Here is a 12,685-nt window from a genome sequence, read left to right as displayed (position 1 = left end):
TTTCTTTTAGACCATGCTTTGGGTGTTTGGTCTAGGAAACACTCTGCTTAACCCGAGGTCACAAAGGTTTTTTTTCCCCGTTTTTTCCTAGAAGTTTTATATTTAAGGCTTTGCATTCATGTTAATGGCCCATTTTAAGGTAATTTTAAAGAACGGTATGGGTGTGGGCTGAAGTTCATTTTTTGGGATTTTGGATATGCAACTGTTTCAGCAATATTTTTTGAAAATACCACCTTTTCTCTACAGAAAAAGAGACCTTTGCATCTCTGTCAAAATTGGTTGCCCACACGTTTGTGCACTTTGGACCTTCGATTCTGTTCACGGATTGCTTTTACTATCTTTACGCCAGTACCAGTGTTTTGATTACCACAGCTGTATACTGAGTTTTGAAATCAGGTAGTGTTAGACCTAAACTTTTGTTCTGTTTCAAGGTTGTTTTGGTGCCACAGCTATAAAATTTTAGATTCTATCCTATGTCCATCCTTTGCATTTCCACATGAATTTCAGAACCTGACTGTCAATTTCTATTTTAAAAGCTTGTTGAGATTTTGACTGTGATTGTTCTGAATCTATGTATCAACTTGAGGAGAACTGGATCTTAACAGTACTGCCTTTCTACCCACAAACAGGGATCCCCCTCCATTTAAGTTGTATCTTCCAGCATTTATTTCACCTAAAAAAAAAAAAAAAAAAAATCTACAACACGTTATTTTATAAAGTGCTTTGGGGGGGGGGGGAGCCTAAAAGTAAATACACCCAGAAATGCTACTGGTGAGCTGTACTGTGATACTGAATTCACGGAGTATTTATTTTTCTCCTTTTCTCTATTTTCCACTCTTTTTTACGGCATGCATTATCATGTTTTAGCCTTCAGGAAGGGATCTTAACAAGCCTATTGGTTTTTGCTCTCACCGTTTGGTCTGTGCCAACTTCTTTTCCCAGCTGTCCTGTTTTTCTTCGAGATCTTGCTTTTCTTTGCACAAAGACTCAACACACGACTGTAATGCTCGGGTCTCAGCAGTCATCCGCTCTACTTCCTGTGTGTTCCTCTGGAGGAGCTGCTTCTGCCACTCTATCTCCCCTCTCTGTCGCAGGGCTGCCTGCTGCAGACTCTCTAACTCCAGTTTCTCCTAAATCAGATAAAAGGGAACTCACACATGCCCAAAGAGAAAGACTGCAGTTGGCTAAGGGTATAGACGGCTTTATTACCTCCAGCACTTCAACCCGAGTCTTCTCTAATTCAGACATCTTTTGGTCATGTTGGAGCTTCAAACCTTGCAGCTCATTATTTTCAAGTTGCAACATGTCCAGAATATTCTTTAGTTCTAAGAGAACAGAGCATGGTCCATGCTATTATATGAAGTTGGAAACATTTACAAAATGAAACAGAAAATAATGCTGTTGAAAAAAGAAACAACAGGCCATCAAAACATATATATTGTGTTGAATTAAAGGACCTAACTGTACTTTTTTTAAAAGATTTTATTTATTTGAGAAAGAGAGCGCGCTCAAGAGAGGGGAGAGCAGAGGCAGAAACAGACTACCCACTGAGCAGGGAGCCCAAAGTGGGGCTTGATCCCAGGACTAAGATCATGATCTGAGCCCAAGGCAGACACTTAACCCACTGAGCCAACCAGGCGCCCTGGAGCTAACTGTATTTTAATGAAAAAAAAAAAAAAATCCTTTAAAATACTGCTAAACATTAACTTACTAATGTTAAACTTATTAATTTGTTAAAAACATTTTAATATAAGATTACAAAGATCTAGCTCTAAGAGCAATTACTCTATCTAAATGAATTTTAATAAAAATAACTAGGAAAGGGACACCTGAGTGCCTCAGTTGGTTAAACATCTGCCTTCAGCTCAGGTCCTGATGCTGGGGTCCTGGGATCAAGCCCCACTTTGGGCTCCCGGCTCAGGGGGGAGCCTGCCTCTCCCTCTCCTTCTGTCCCTCCCCAATGCTTGTGCTCTGTCTCCCTCTCTCTCAAATAGAAATCTTTAAAAAAAATAAATAGGAAAAATGTCAAAATACATAAGCTGAACTCAGATAACATCTTTTAATATAATAGGTTTTTAAGTATTGATTATACAAATATTTGCTCACTATAGAATATTTCAAGAAAAAAGTAAAAAGAAAAAAATAAAAAATGAAAACCCACTATTATCCCACCATCCAAAGATGATCACTACTGGAATTTTGATGTATTTCCTTCTGGGAGGGCACGTGCACATTCAAGTGTGCAGGTGAGGTGCACACGTGCACATGCGCACACACAGGCACACACATTTTCAAAACAAACTGGGACTATGTTCTATATTCAGTTTTACATCTATTTCTTCAGTCTTCCCATCAGCATTTTTGTATGCCATTAAATGTTTAAAGTATGGCTTTAAAATTGGCCAAGTTTCCAAATTTTGTTGATATAAATTTTGCTGCAAGTATCCAAGTCAGCCAGCTTAACTTGTGAAACAAGGAAATACTTACTTACTAAATAAATAAATGCAATATTGCTGCAATGTGTATGAATGCCTGCCCTCTCTCAGTAACCAGAAATGGGCTAAATGGTTCAATAGGTGTGACTTTTCAGAATGGAAACACTGGGGGATTGGTCCAATTTATTTTTCTATCAAACAGCCTGTTAAGTGGTCTTCCTTCTCCACACCATGGTTGGAATGATTATGACTATTTTGCTCTTAAATAAATTTCATCAATTTGAATGGCAGAAAATATCACATTCCTCTTATGATGCTGCTTTTCCTTATTCATTGTAACAAAGTCGAACTTTAAAAGAAGTTTATTTCACCATTTGTATTTTTTTTCTGTGATCTGGAATAGAGACATTTCCAAACTCAAACTAAATTTATAGGATTGTTCTCCTTTAAACTTACCAGTTTTATGTTTAGACATTTGCCCTAAAACTACCTGAAGATTGTCTTCCTCTTTTTCAATTTCCTGCTTTATGAGTGCAAGTTGAGTTTTTTTTTCACTGATCTGGACATTCAGTTCTCCTTTCTGAAAACTGAGTTCTTCCAGAAGAGATTTTACTTCCTGCGCAAAAAAAAAAAAAAAAAAAAAAAGAAAAAAAGAAAAGAAAAAAAAGTCAACTCTGTTCCACAAAATTATGACTCAAAATTACACTGAAATCAATTTTTTTTATTAACTATCTCACAAAAATTTCACAATTCTGATCCGGAAACCAGTTCAATTTTGCCTTTTATGTCAAGAACCACACTGTATTTTATTTTAAACTAACATATTTCTGTATAACAGAAATAAGGAAGGCACACATTACCTTCATTTAAAATGCATACGCAGTATTCACTCAGTGCAGGGCAATGCGTTAGAGAAAAGGCTGACTCTGATACATCTCCTACCCTCAAGAGTCTGAGCACCTTGGGAGAAATTAGGCAAGGATCATAAACACGATCCCGAAAGACTAAGATGCCCTAGGAAATGTGCAGAGTGCCCCCAGACTCAGGAGAGAGAGAGAGAGAGAGAGAGAGAGAGAGACACACACACTCCTTCCAAGTCAGGAAGTCTTCTTAGTGGCATGAAGCTGAACAATGAAGAAAGGGTAGGAGCTGGACATTCCCCAAAGGAAATTCCTGGAGAAGAAATGGTACGAGAGAGGCACAGAGACAGAGAACCTCTGTGGGAGAGCTACCACCGCAGCCATCACCCGGATGCGTACCACCACATCAAACTGATAGTACAGAGAGGTCGAGATTCTGGAATCTGTATTTGCGTTTGGAGGGGGAACCAGTTAAAATATCTCAAAATAAATCTATGTCATCCTAGGACTCTTAAGAAAACCCAGTGAAAAACACACCCTAATGTGATTGCACTTCTCAGTTACTTCGCTTTCTCCTAGTCTCAGTGCTTCCTGGAGGTCAGCTTTGGCCTGGACCATGCTTTCCTGGAGGAGATGCAGCTCTTCCTTCTTGTGTCCTAACTCCCTGTCCAAGACGGCCATCTCCTGCTGCTGTCCTGACACCTGGATTCAAGAACAGGGAAGAACGCAAAGCTTGACAAAGGCCATGCAACCTTCAGTGCTTGCTGTGATGGAGATTATGGGGTCCAGCTAAGGGTAGTGGGGGCAGTTAGGAGAGAGCCTAACTGTAATGATCCCAGCCGCAGGAGTGAGGAGGGCCAGGCCGGGGGTGCCTGCATAAAATGTCTAACAAAGATCTTGAGTTCACATACATAAAAGCACTCAAATCATAGGAAAAACAATATGATAATAATAATTATCCCTCGGGTATGGTTTTCAAAATACTTCCGTATCTATACCCTATTCCATTCAACAACTACCTTGGCAATGGAAGTCAGGCAGGGATTTATTCATTCTGTAAATTTAAAAATGACTTACAATTTTAAGGACAGCACACACTTTTTTATGTAAAAAAAAACAGAAAATGCAGACATGCAAAAGGGAGAAAACAAAATATTCATAATGCCCCCTTATCAGATGACTGCTTTTGTGCTTTGATATAGACTAAAAATACAAGTGTTCATAAACACATTTAGCATAAGTGATCTCAGGGTGTATCCTGTTTTGAGACTCACTTCTTTCACTTAACAATCTATTGAGTTGGGATTCAAATTTGGGTTGGATTCCACTCTTAATCACTAGGAGATACAGCTTCATTTATGCTTTATATCTTATCTTGTATTTTCCAGTCTTTTCTACCATCAGACATACATTACTTTTTTATAACTATATATGATGATTATAAATGATATAGGTTTCAAAGCAGCACGAACTGGTTCTTCAAGGCACCTGTTGCCATACCTGGCTTTTCAGATTTTCCAGCTCAGCTTTCTTGGCCTGCAGGAGGGTCTCCGACTCTTTAAGGACCTGCAGGTGCTGATCCTCATTGTGCCGTGCAGTCTCAATGTCCTTCTGGAGTTTCTGCAGCCTACAAACACCAGCAGTACTAGACCGGATCTGAAGTGAGGCTGAACCCCTAGAGCTGTCTTCCACCATGAGCCCCTTAAGCCCGACACAGGCTGTACTTACTCTCCTGTCAGTACTTCCTTCTTCTTGTTTAGGCTCTGGAAGTCTGAGTCTTTTGCTGCAACAACTTTGTTTATTTCTTTCAAGATTTCCTCTTGCTCCATTTTGTGCTGCTCCAAATCCTTCGTGTCAGCCTGGAGCAATCTGAAACACACTGCTTTATTCTCCAAGGCCCCTTAGACTTAACCTGCATTATTCATCATTAGGCAATTATTATCCTTTTAGAACCAAACTTCTCATGAATCTCACGGAATAGCTGAGGGACTCCACCTACCTCAGCTGCTGGTCGGCTTTGACGAGGTTAATGGCAGTTTCCTGGGCTCTCCTTTCTAACTCCTCAGCATCTTTCTCAGTTTGCAATAAATTTCTCTTGGCATCAGTGAACTTCTCAACAGCATGTTTTGTCTAAAAAAAGGCACTCTCGTTAAAAGCAATTCAGTTACCATACTCCCTCACAGCCATTGGCGGGGGGTGTAGGTTGGTACAACTCTTCTGGAAAACAACAAGGCAATCCAAAAAGACTGATTAAAATGTTCATTCACTTTGACTCTCCAATTCTCAGAAAAGAACTCAGAGGAGTAAAAAAACTACTGCACAAAGATGTTCATTGTATATTGATATACAACTTGACAAATAATAGATTAAATGATAATGCATCAACACAATGGAATACTGTGTAGCCTTTAAAATGGAAGAATGTTAGTGATATTACGTTGGCTGAAAAAAAATAAATTTAAAATGGCGGAAGCACTCTAAGAGGGAGGCTATGAATCTTTTTACTTAAAAATAATCTATAAATTGTTACACTATTTTTTTAATTAAAAATATTTCCAGGAACAACAAACCGATTTTACCAATATTTCCTCCTCAAAGAGATAACTGCTGTGCTGTATTATCATGCTAAATAAAACTTTATTAAAGATGATTTATTTATGGATGAGAAACACAAATACTAAATATTTTTGTTGATTTAAAAATCTTCCCATACAGGGTATGGCCAAAACAGATTTTTTTTCTTTTTTCCTTTTCAAAAACAGATGATTAGTTTTCTTTTTTATCAACTCAGTTTCCTTTTTCTCTCTAAAATAAGAGGCTTAAAACGATGTCATCAAAGGTCCAAAAATAGTGTCTGGTTTGCACTTCGTTGAGCAGTGACTCACCTTCAGGCAAAACACTAGGGTTCTGCGCTTGCACTAAAGTCACAGGCTTCTGTTAAACTAGTCTACTAAATACCTCGTGTGGATGCAAAAGGGTCGGCAAGCTCCCAAACAGCTATTTTTTTTTTTAAGTTAATTAACATATAGTGTATTCTCAGTTTCAGAGGTAGAGGTCAGAGATTCCGCAGTTGCGCACAGCACCCAGTGCTCATTCCATCATGTGCCCTCAGTCATGCCCGTCACCCAGTGACCCCATCCCCACATCGCCCGCCCCTCCAGCGACCCTCAGTTTGTTTCCTAGAGCTCAGCGCCTCTTACGGTTTATCTCCTTCTCTGTTTTTGTCTTATTTTATTCTTCCCTCCCTTCTCCTATGGTCATCGGCTTTGTTTCTTAAATTCCACACGTGAGTGAAATCCTACGGTAATTGTCTTTCTCTGACTCACTTATTTCGCTTAGCAGAATACTCTCCACTTCCATCCACATCATCGCAAATGGTTAAGGTTTCATCTTGTGACGGCGGACTGGTATCCGCCTCGAATATAAACCACGTCTCCTTTATCCATTTGTAGCAGCCGGCGCGCTTCACCGGACTTCCTCCCACATCAGAATGCTGGGCTTGGTCAGCTTCGGCAACAAAGCGCTGGACAAAATGCACTGTGTGCTCTGCAAAGTCCCATCTCTAAGTTTTCGGTCTCTTTCTATGTTAGGTTTTAACACATCTAGCATGGTTATAAACCACCACTCTCCTCCATCCTCCTCCCTCGCAAGCTGCCTCCCTGAGTTGTTTTGGGAGGAGGAAGGGGAAAGAACTTACTAGCTGCAGTTCACTTACGATCTCTGCCTACTACCGGATCATTAATTTTCTTTTCTATCCCGGTGATAAATTCCTCTCTAGTCCTGCTCACAATCATCTAACATGTAGGAGGAGGAACTGATCATCTGAAGAGACACTAGGATGTTTTTCCATTCTTATTAAAGCCATCACTCACAGACTTTCTCTAATACATCCTTCGTTTCGGTTCCTGGGTAATAGATTTCTGTTCATTTAGATCCATCCATGTTGAGATAACAACATAAAAATAGTAGTTCCTGAGATGCTCCACGTGGGTCTGGGACTTCTTTACGCTGGAATTCTCCTCAAACTAAGCAAGCTCTCTTGGCGAGGCAGAACTTGAGCTGTGCGACCCTGGGCTAGGCGACCTGGGCTAGCCACTGCCCTCTAGGGCTGCCAGGAAAGTGAAATGAAGCACTATTTATAAAACATAGTAGAGTAGAGGCCCAATGAAAGGTAGCTCCTTTTCCCTCTTGATTTCCTTCTGTTGAAGTCTCAAGAACACTACCTCAGACCAAAAAATATTTTATTTTATATCAAGTTGGAGAACAAAGTAATAGAAGGAAAAAGTCCTCTGAGATCCACTGCTGTTTTAGAAGAATAGAAGACTGACCTATTTAATACAGAGATCCAAAAGCCAAATAATTTAAAAAAGGAACACACAGGGTAAGGAAGTGAGGTGCGTTAGTGACTTCAGCAGCTTTCAATATGCTACTTCATTTAGGGCCACCCAGGTGGCTCAGTCAGTTAAGCATCTGCCTTCGGCTCAGGTCACGATCCCACTGGACCTGGGATCGAGTCCTGCATTCGGCTCCCTGGCTCAGTGAGGAGTCTGCTTCTCCCTCTGCCCCTCCCCCCAACTCTTGTGCACGTGCTCTCCCTCAAATAAATAAATAAAATCTTTATTTAAAAAAAAAAAATATATATATATGCTACTTCATTTAACCCTTAGTGAGCAGCCTTGGTATTCTTGGCCTGAATTGATAGATTAGGAGAGCAAAGATGGGGACTTAGGTGGCTTGCCCAAATTCTCACAACTCCTTAACTAGCAGACTGCAGCCCAGAACCCAACTGTCTGCCTTGGACGACTGCGTTCTCATCATGTTTTCTTTCTCGTCCTTCAGACTGCCGACAGTAAGCTGCCTCACCCCAAACCACAACAGAACATACTTTCTCTTTCGTGCATGAAAGTTCACTTTCAGCCTCCGTCAGCAGCCGGTCGGCTTCCCTGAGCTCTGCACGGCGCTTCAGAAGGGTCCTCTCAATACATTCAATTTCATCAACAATATCTTCATGGTGTTTGAGTGACTTCTCTATTTCTAGATCATTCACAAGACTCTCAACGTTTCCATCAATGAAATCTCTAAAAAACACACACATTAAGAGACTTAAAATGTAGACGATACAGACACTTGCAACCTGATAAAAAGATGTATGATGATTTTCTCATTTCATATGAGAAGTGGTGGGAGAGAGAGACAGCTACATCGGATCATGTTCAGGCCTATGTTTACCCTTTTATTCAACATGGTGACTGGTGGGAGCACGTCAACAGCCCAGTTAAGCATCCAGTTCTTGGTTTTAGCTCAGGTCTGATCTCAGGGTCTTAGGATCAAGCCCTGCATCAGGCTCCGCACTCAGTAGGGAGTCTGAGATTCTCTCTCACCCTCGGCCTCTGCCTCTCCCCCCCGCCCCCGGCATGCATGCACATGCTCACGCTCTCTCTCTAATAATTACATAAATCTTTTAAAAAACATGGTATACTGCTGACACTAAGTGCACAGTACGTATAAAGTATGATGTAGTTGTTTTCTTTCTTTTTTTGGAGGGTAAGCATTTGTCAAGACGATGTTGATATTTCTATTCTTCTGTGGTATAAAAATAAACTACCACCATGATAATCATCCATTCCCTTGAAACTATCTTTCAAGTCGTAGCTCACCAGCTGCCTCAAAGACTACCTAATTTTGTGATTTCCTGTTTTGCTGGAGTAAAATTATAGTGACACTATTTGACAAATCAGAAAGCAAGACACAGGATTGACTAACTCAAGGCTAACATGTCAAAATTACTTGAAAATGAAACTATGACAGAAAACCATGAAAATAAATTTACCAACAATATTAACAGATTCTTTCTCTTTACATGAAAGCACTCTGATGATCTTTACTTTCTTCTTTGGACATGTTATGTTATCCAAATCTCTTACAATGATCATTTACTATACTTTTATGCCTAGAAAAAGAAGTGATTCCACTGCTTTACTATCCTCCCTCCAAAAACCTCACAATAAAAACCCTCTCCTCCATCACACACCTACAAAAGTAACAGCATGATCATCTTTGAAACCCTCAAACATCTAGTCCCCATCTTCTCTTGGTCTGACCCTTGCTTTTCCCTGCCAGGTCTACTAGCCAGTCACATGTGAGCTCCAAGAAGGCTGAGACTAGAGCTCACTCACCTCTGTGACCGCCACAGATCTCCCCCCAACCTTGGTGCCTGGACCAGTCTGGCTTACACAACAAAACACTGGGGAACCGTCCTAACTCATGGGCTATTGCAGAAAATGGGCTTCTTTCTATCCATCTGACGCACTCAGCAGATACTGCATTTGTTAATGGACCCTGTGCCCGATGCTGGTGCACAAAGAGAGAGGCTCAGCTACCGAACCTGGGCTCCTTACATCATGGTGTGAACAGTGCGATGCCCAAGGTTGCCAACCCCAAACCGCGGGAGCCACAGGTGAGAAAGGCTTTATGTGAGAGGGGATCCCTGACCTTCACCTGTAAAGACAGATGGGAGAGGGGCAGGCCCAGATCCGTAGCTATGTGAAGGACAGAATGGAGAGGGGGCTGGATGTGGGAGGCCAACGGGGAAGCTATTATCACGACTGAGGTTGACATGATTAAAGACCAGGGCAGCAGTGATAAAGGAGACCAGCTTGACAGCTCTGTGTGCCTCTTTGTAGGACCTGGACACCAGCTGGAGGTTTGGGGAAGCAGGGAAAGAGGAGCAGAGGACAGCTCGCATGTTTTTAGCCAGAGTCACTGGGGAGGGCAGATGGCAATGCCATTCTCCAAGAGGGCCTCCACGAAGAGCTGATGTGGATTCCTGGCCAAGAGACCGAGACTTGCGCTGTGCAGCCTGGGCGTCACCCTACAGCTGTTATTTTAATGTAAATTCCACTCTGTTCCTTACTTCCACTAGCCACATTTCAAGCGCTCGACAGGTACATGTGCTAGTGACCACTGTTCTAGACGGCAAAGGGCTACAGCATTTCCAGGATCACAGGGAGTTCTGCTGGACAACACTGATTTGGGTCACCTTAATGAGCCAATACCGTACTCATCAGAATTATTAAGATAAAACGGCTAATAATAGTTACTTTCGCTGTTGATGTTTTTGGATGGTTCTATGTAATTCTTCTACTTCATGCTCTAAGTCTTTCTTCTCTTGCAAAAGACCATCAATGTTATGCTGCAGCTCTGCGAGTTCTTTCTCCGACTGCAGCTTGGGTGTTTTCATGCACTGTTCCCGTTTCCCAGATTTTAAATGCTGCATTATGTCTTCTAATCTAGAAACTTCATTCTCCTGAACAAAGAAAAAAATGCAGTACTGAGAACATGACCAGATGGTCCTCTTCCTTCTTGCAAAAAGCTGTAATTAACTGTGCTTGTAGTGCTACCAACCACATGAAAATGGCGGTAGCTAGCTTCTAAGACTTGAGAATGAAAAGAAAAATTAAACCAAGCCAATTTTTCACATCCCACAGATGAAACTGATGAACTAACAGAGCTTTTAACTTTCCCATCCGCCCCACTAAGGTCGGTACACATTCACCAAGCACCTCTTATGTATAATCTCTACCTCCAGGGGTCAGCAAGAGCAGAAGGGACAGAACAGAGGTCTCTCTCTCCTCCGGGCACAGGGGAGGGGAGTGGTCTGGAAGGCTGCCCAGAGGGAGAGGGGTCGTGCCTCGGCTCTGAGGGATAGAAGACATGGGGAAGATCAAAGCCGAAGAAACAACAGGCGCAAATGCAGAGGTCTAGGAGGCATGCGAGAAAAGGACAGAAGAGCGGGGAACCGTTGGCGAGTAACAGAAGCTGCTTAAGGGGGGAACCACGTGCCGAGCGGATGGCACCGCGGTGAACACACGTGCCGATGCATGGCAGGGCCACGCGAGTGACTACCCTGTCAACTCCGGGAGCACGTGCAGGCAGGCCCTCGGCAACTAGTCTGACCGACTGTCCTAGTCCTTGTCTTCCTCTCACTCTGCTGGGAGGGAATGGAAAAGCTAAAGAGCTCTAGGTCTCTACAGAGTTTGAAGGAGGAGTTCGTAGTGCATTTCGTAGTTCTTTAGAACCACAGAGGTCTAAAGCAAGCTAGTGACTAGGAAGTTATCATTTTCTGAAATCCAGCCTTAGGGTAAGCATATGAAATATACTAAGAATTCACACAGTTAATGATACTTCCTACAAAGAAGAAATGTTACACAATCATTAAAATACGTCCTTTAGAAACATTTGTAAAACCGTGGGGAAATGCCTGTAATGTGAAACGCGAAAAACAAAGTATGAAATCTGTGTATAATAATTATGAAAAGAAAAAAATAATCATGAATCTCACCACCCAGAGGTAATCCCCATCACAGCCTTGCTGTATGCTCCTATGTGTGGATACACGAGCACACATGTGTATGTATACATGTGTGTGCAAATGCAGCCATTACTACATGAATAGACCTACACGTACATATCAATACTTTTCAATAGGAAAACATACAATAGTCTCCAAAAATGGTTAATTTCTGGACTGAAAGCATTTTGTTATGAGATGGTTGAACATGTTTGCAGACTGGCCTGGTACCCTCACCTTTGACCAGAGTATTTTAATCAATGCTTGCTCCATTCTAAACATTCAACCTTACAAACACACTTGGGACATAATCCATTCATAGAGAGTTCATGTCATTACACACATAACCATATTCAGTATCCCATGGGAGCAGTGTGGGAGCAGGTCTTATGTCTTTCCACTTACCAAGTTATGGTGTTCTGGGACATTGCAGTGCAGCACACCCACGGGGATGAGGGGTACGGAGAAGTTGGGAGGTGGAGGCCCATACACGATGGGAGCCCCAACAGGAGGTGGGCCATAAACAACAGTGCCAAGGTCAAGAGGCTGGCTATTGTTGGGCAAGGGAGGAGGGGGTGCATACAGGGCCATGCCCTGGGGTACAGGAGAACCATCAGGAAACACAGTGTACATCATGTATCCAGGAGGAGGTACAAATGGGTGGTCTTCTTGGTCATCTAGCTCGCTCTCTTCCTGGCTATCTCCTCCACTGTCTGCGTCTTAAAAAAAGAAAACAGAAGAGTGTTTTGCCCCTGTGGCTTATTAGGTAAACAAATTTAGTAAAGACGAGCAGCATTTAAATTTAGGTGCAAATCCTTGAGACCTAAGAATGAAACTTTACAAAAAAAAGGTCAAAAGCACTTTTGAAAAGCAGACCAAAACAAGGATTCATTCATGTTATTTTCAGTGGCTGATACCTGAGTTTTTCCTACACCTATCTGTTGATTTGCTTTTTTTCTGTCTTCATTTGTTCATTTTATTCAGCAACCATTTGGGTGCCTGCTTCAGGCTACAGCAGACACCAAAAGAGATGCAGAGAG

At 41.9% G+C, this 12,685-nt stretch overlaps 1 protein-coding gene across 5 annotated transcripts in view; it reads right to left on the bottom strand.

Moving 5' to 3' along the window:
* The window catches only part of CNTRL (centriolin), a 78,357-nt gene that overhangs the window by 9,769 nt on the left and 55,903 nt on the right, over positions 1–12,685 (bottom strand). For all 5 annotated transcript variants that reach the window (XR_012038564.1, XM_072842581.1, XM_072842582.1 and 2 more), the window contains 10 exons: positions 12,051–12,364; positions 10,396–10,601; positions 8,181–8,373; positions 5,295–5,425; positions 5,024–5,164; positions 4,796–4,922; positions 3,833–3,997; positions 2,892–3,051; positions 1,210–1,325; positions 913–1,130 (listed from right to left, as the gene is read on the bottom strand). Coding sequence is in view for 4 of the 5 variants with exons in the window: in XM_072842581.1 (XP_072698682.1) it covers positions 913–1,130; positions 1,210–1,325; positions 2,892–3,051; positions 3,833–3,997; positions 4,796–4,922; positions 5,024–5,164; positions 5,295–5,425; positions 8,181–8,373; positions 10,396–10,601; positions 12,051–12,364 (1,771 nt within the window). In the remaining variant the exon portion in view is untranslated. The remainder of the gene's footprint in view (positions 1–912; positions 1,131–1,209; positions 1,326–2,891; positions 3,052–3,832; positions 3,998–4,795; positions 4,923–5,023; positions 5,165–5,294; positions 5,426–8,180; positions 8,374–10,395; positions 10,602–12,050; positions 12,365–12,685) is intronic.

The sequence above is a fragment of the Canis lupus genome, chromosome 10 (assembly GCF_048164855.1).
Source record: "Canis lupus baileyi chromosome 10, mCanLup2.hap1, whole genome shotgun sequence".
Taxonomy (NCBI): Eukaryota; Metazoa; Chordata; class Mammalia; order Carnivora; family Canidae; genus Canis; species Canis lupus.
The sequence above is the reverse complement of the archived record's forward strand: the minus strand, read 5'-3'. Positions and strand labels throughout refer to the sequence as shown.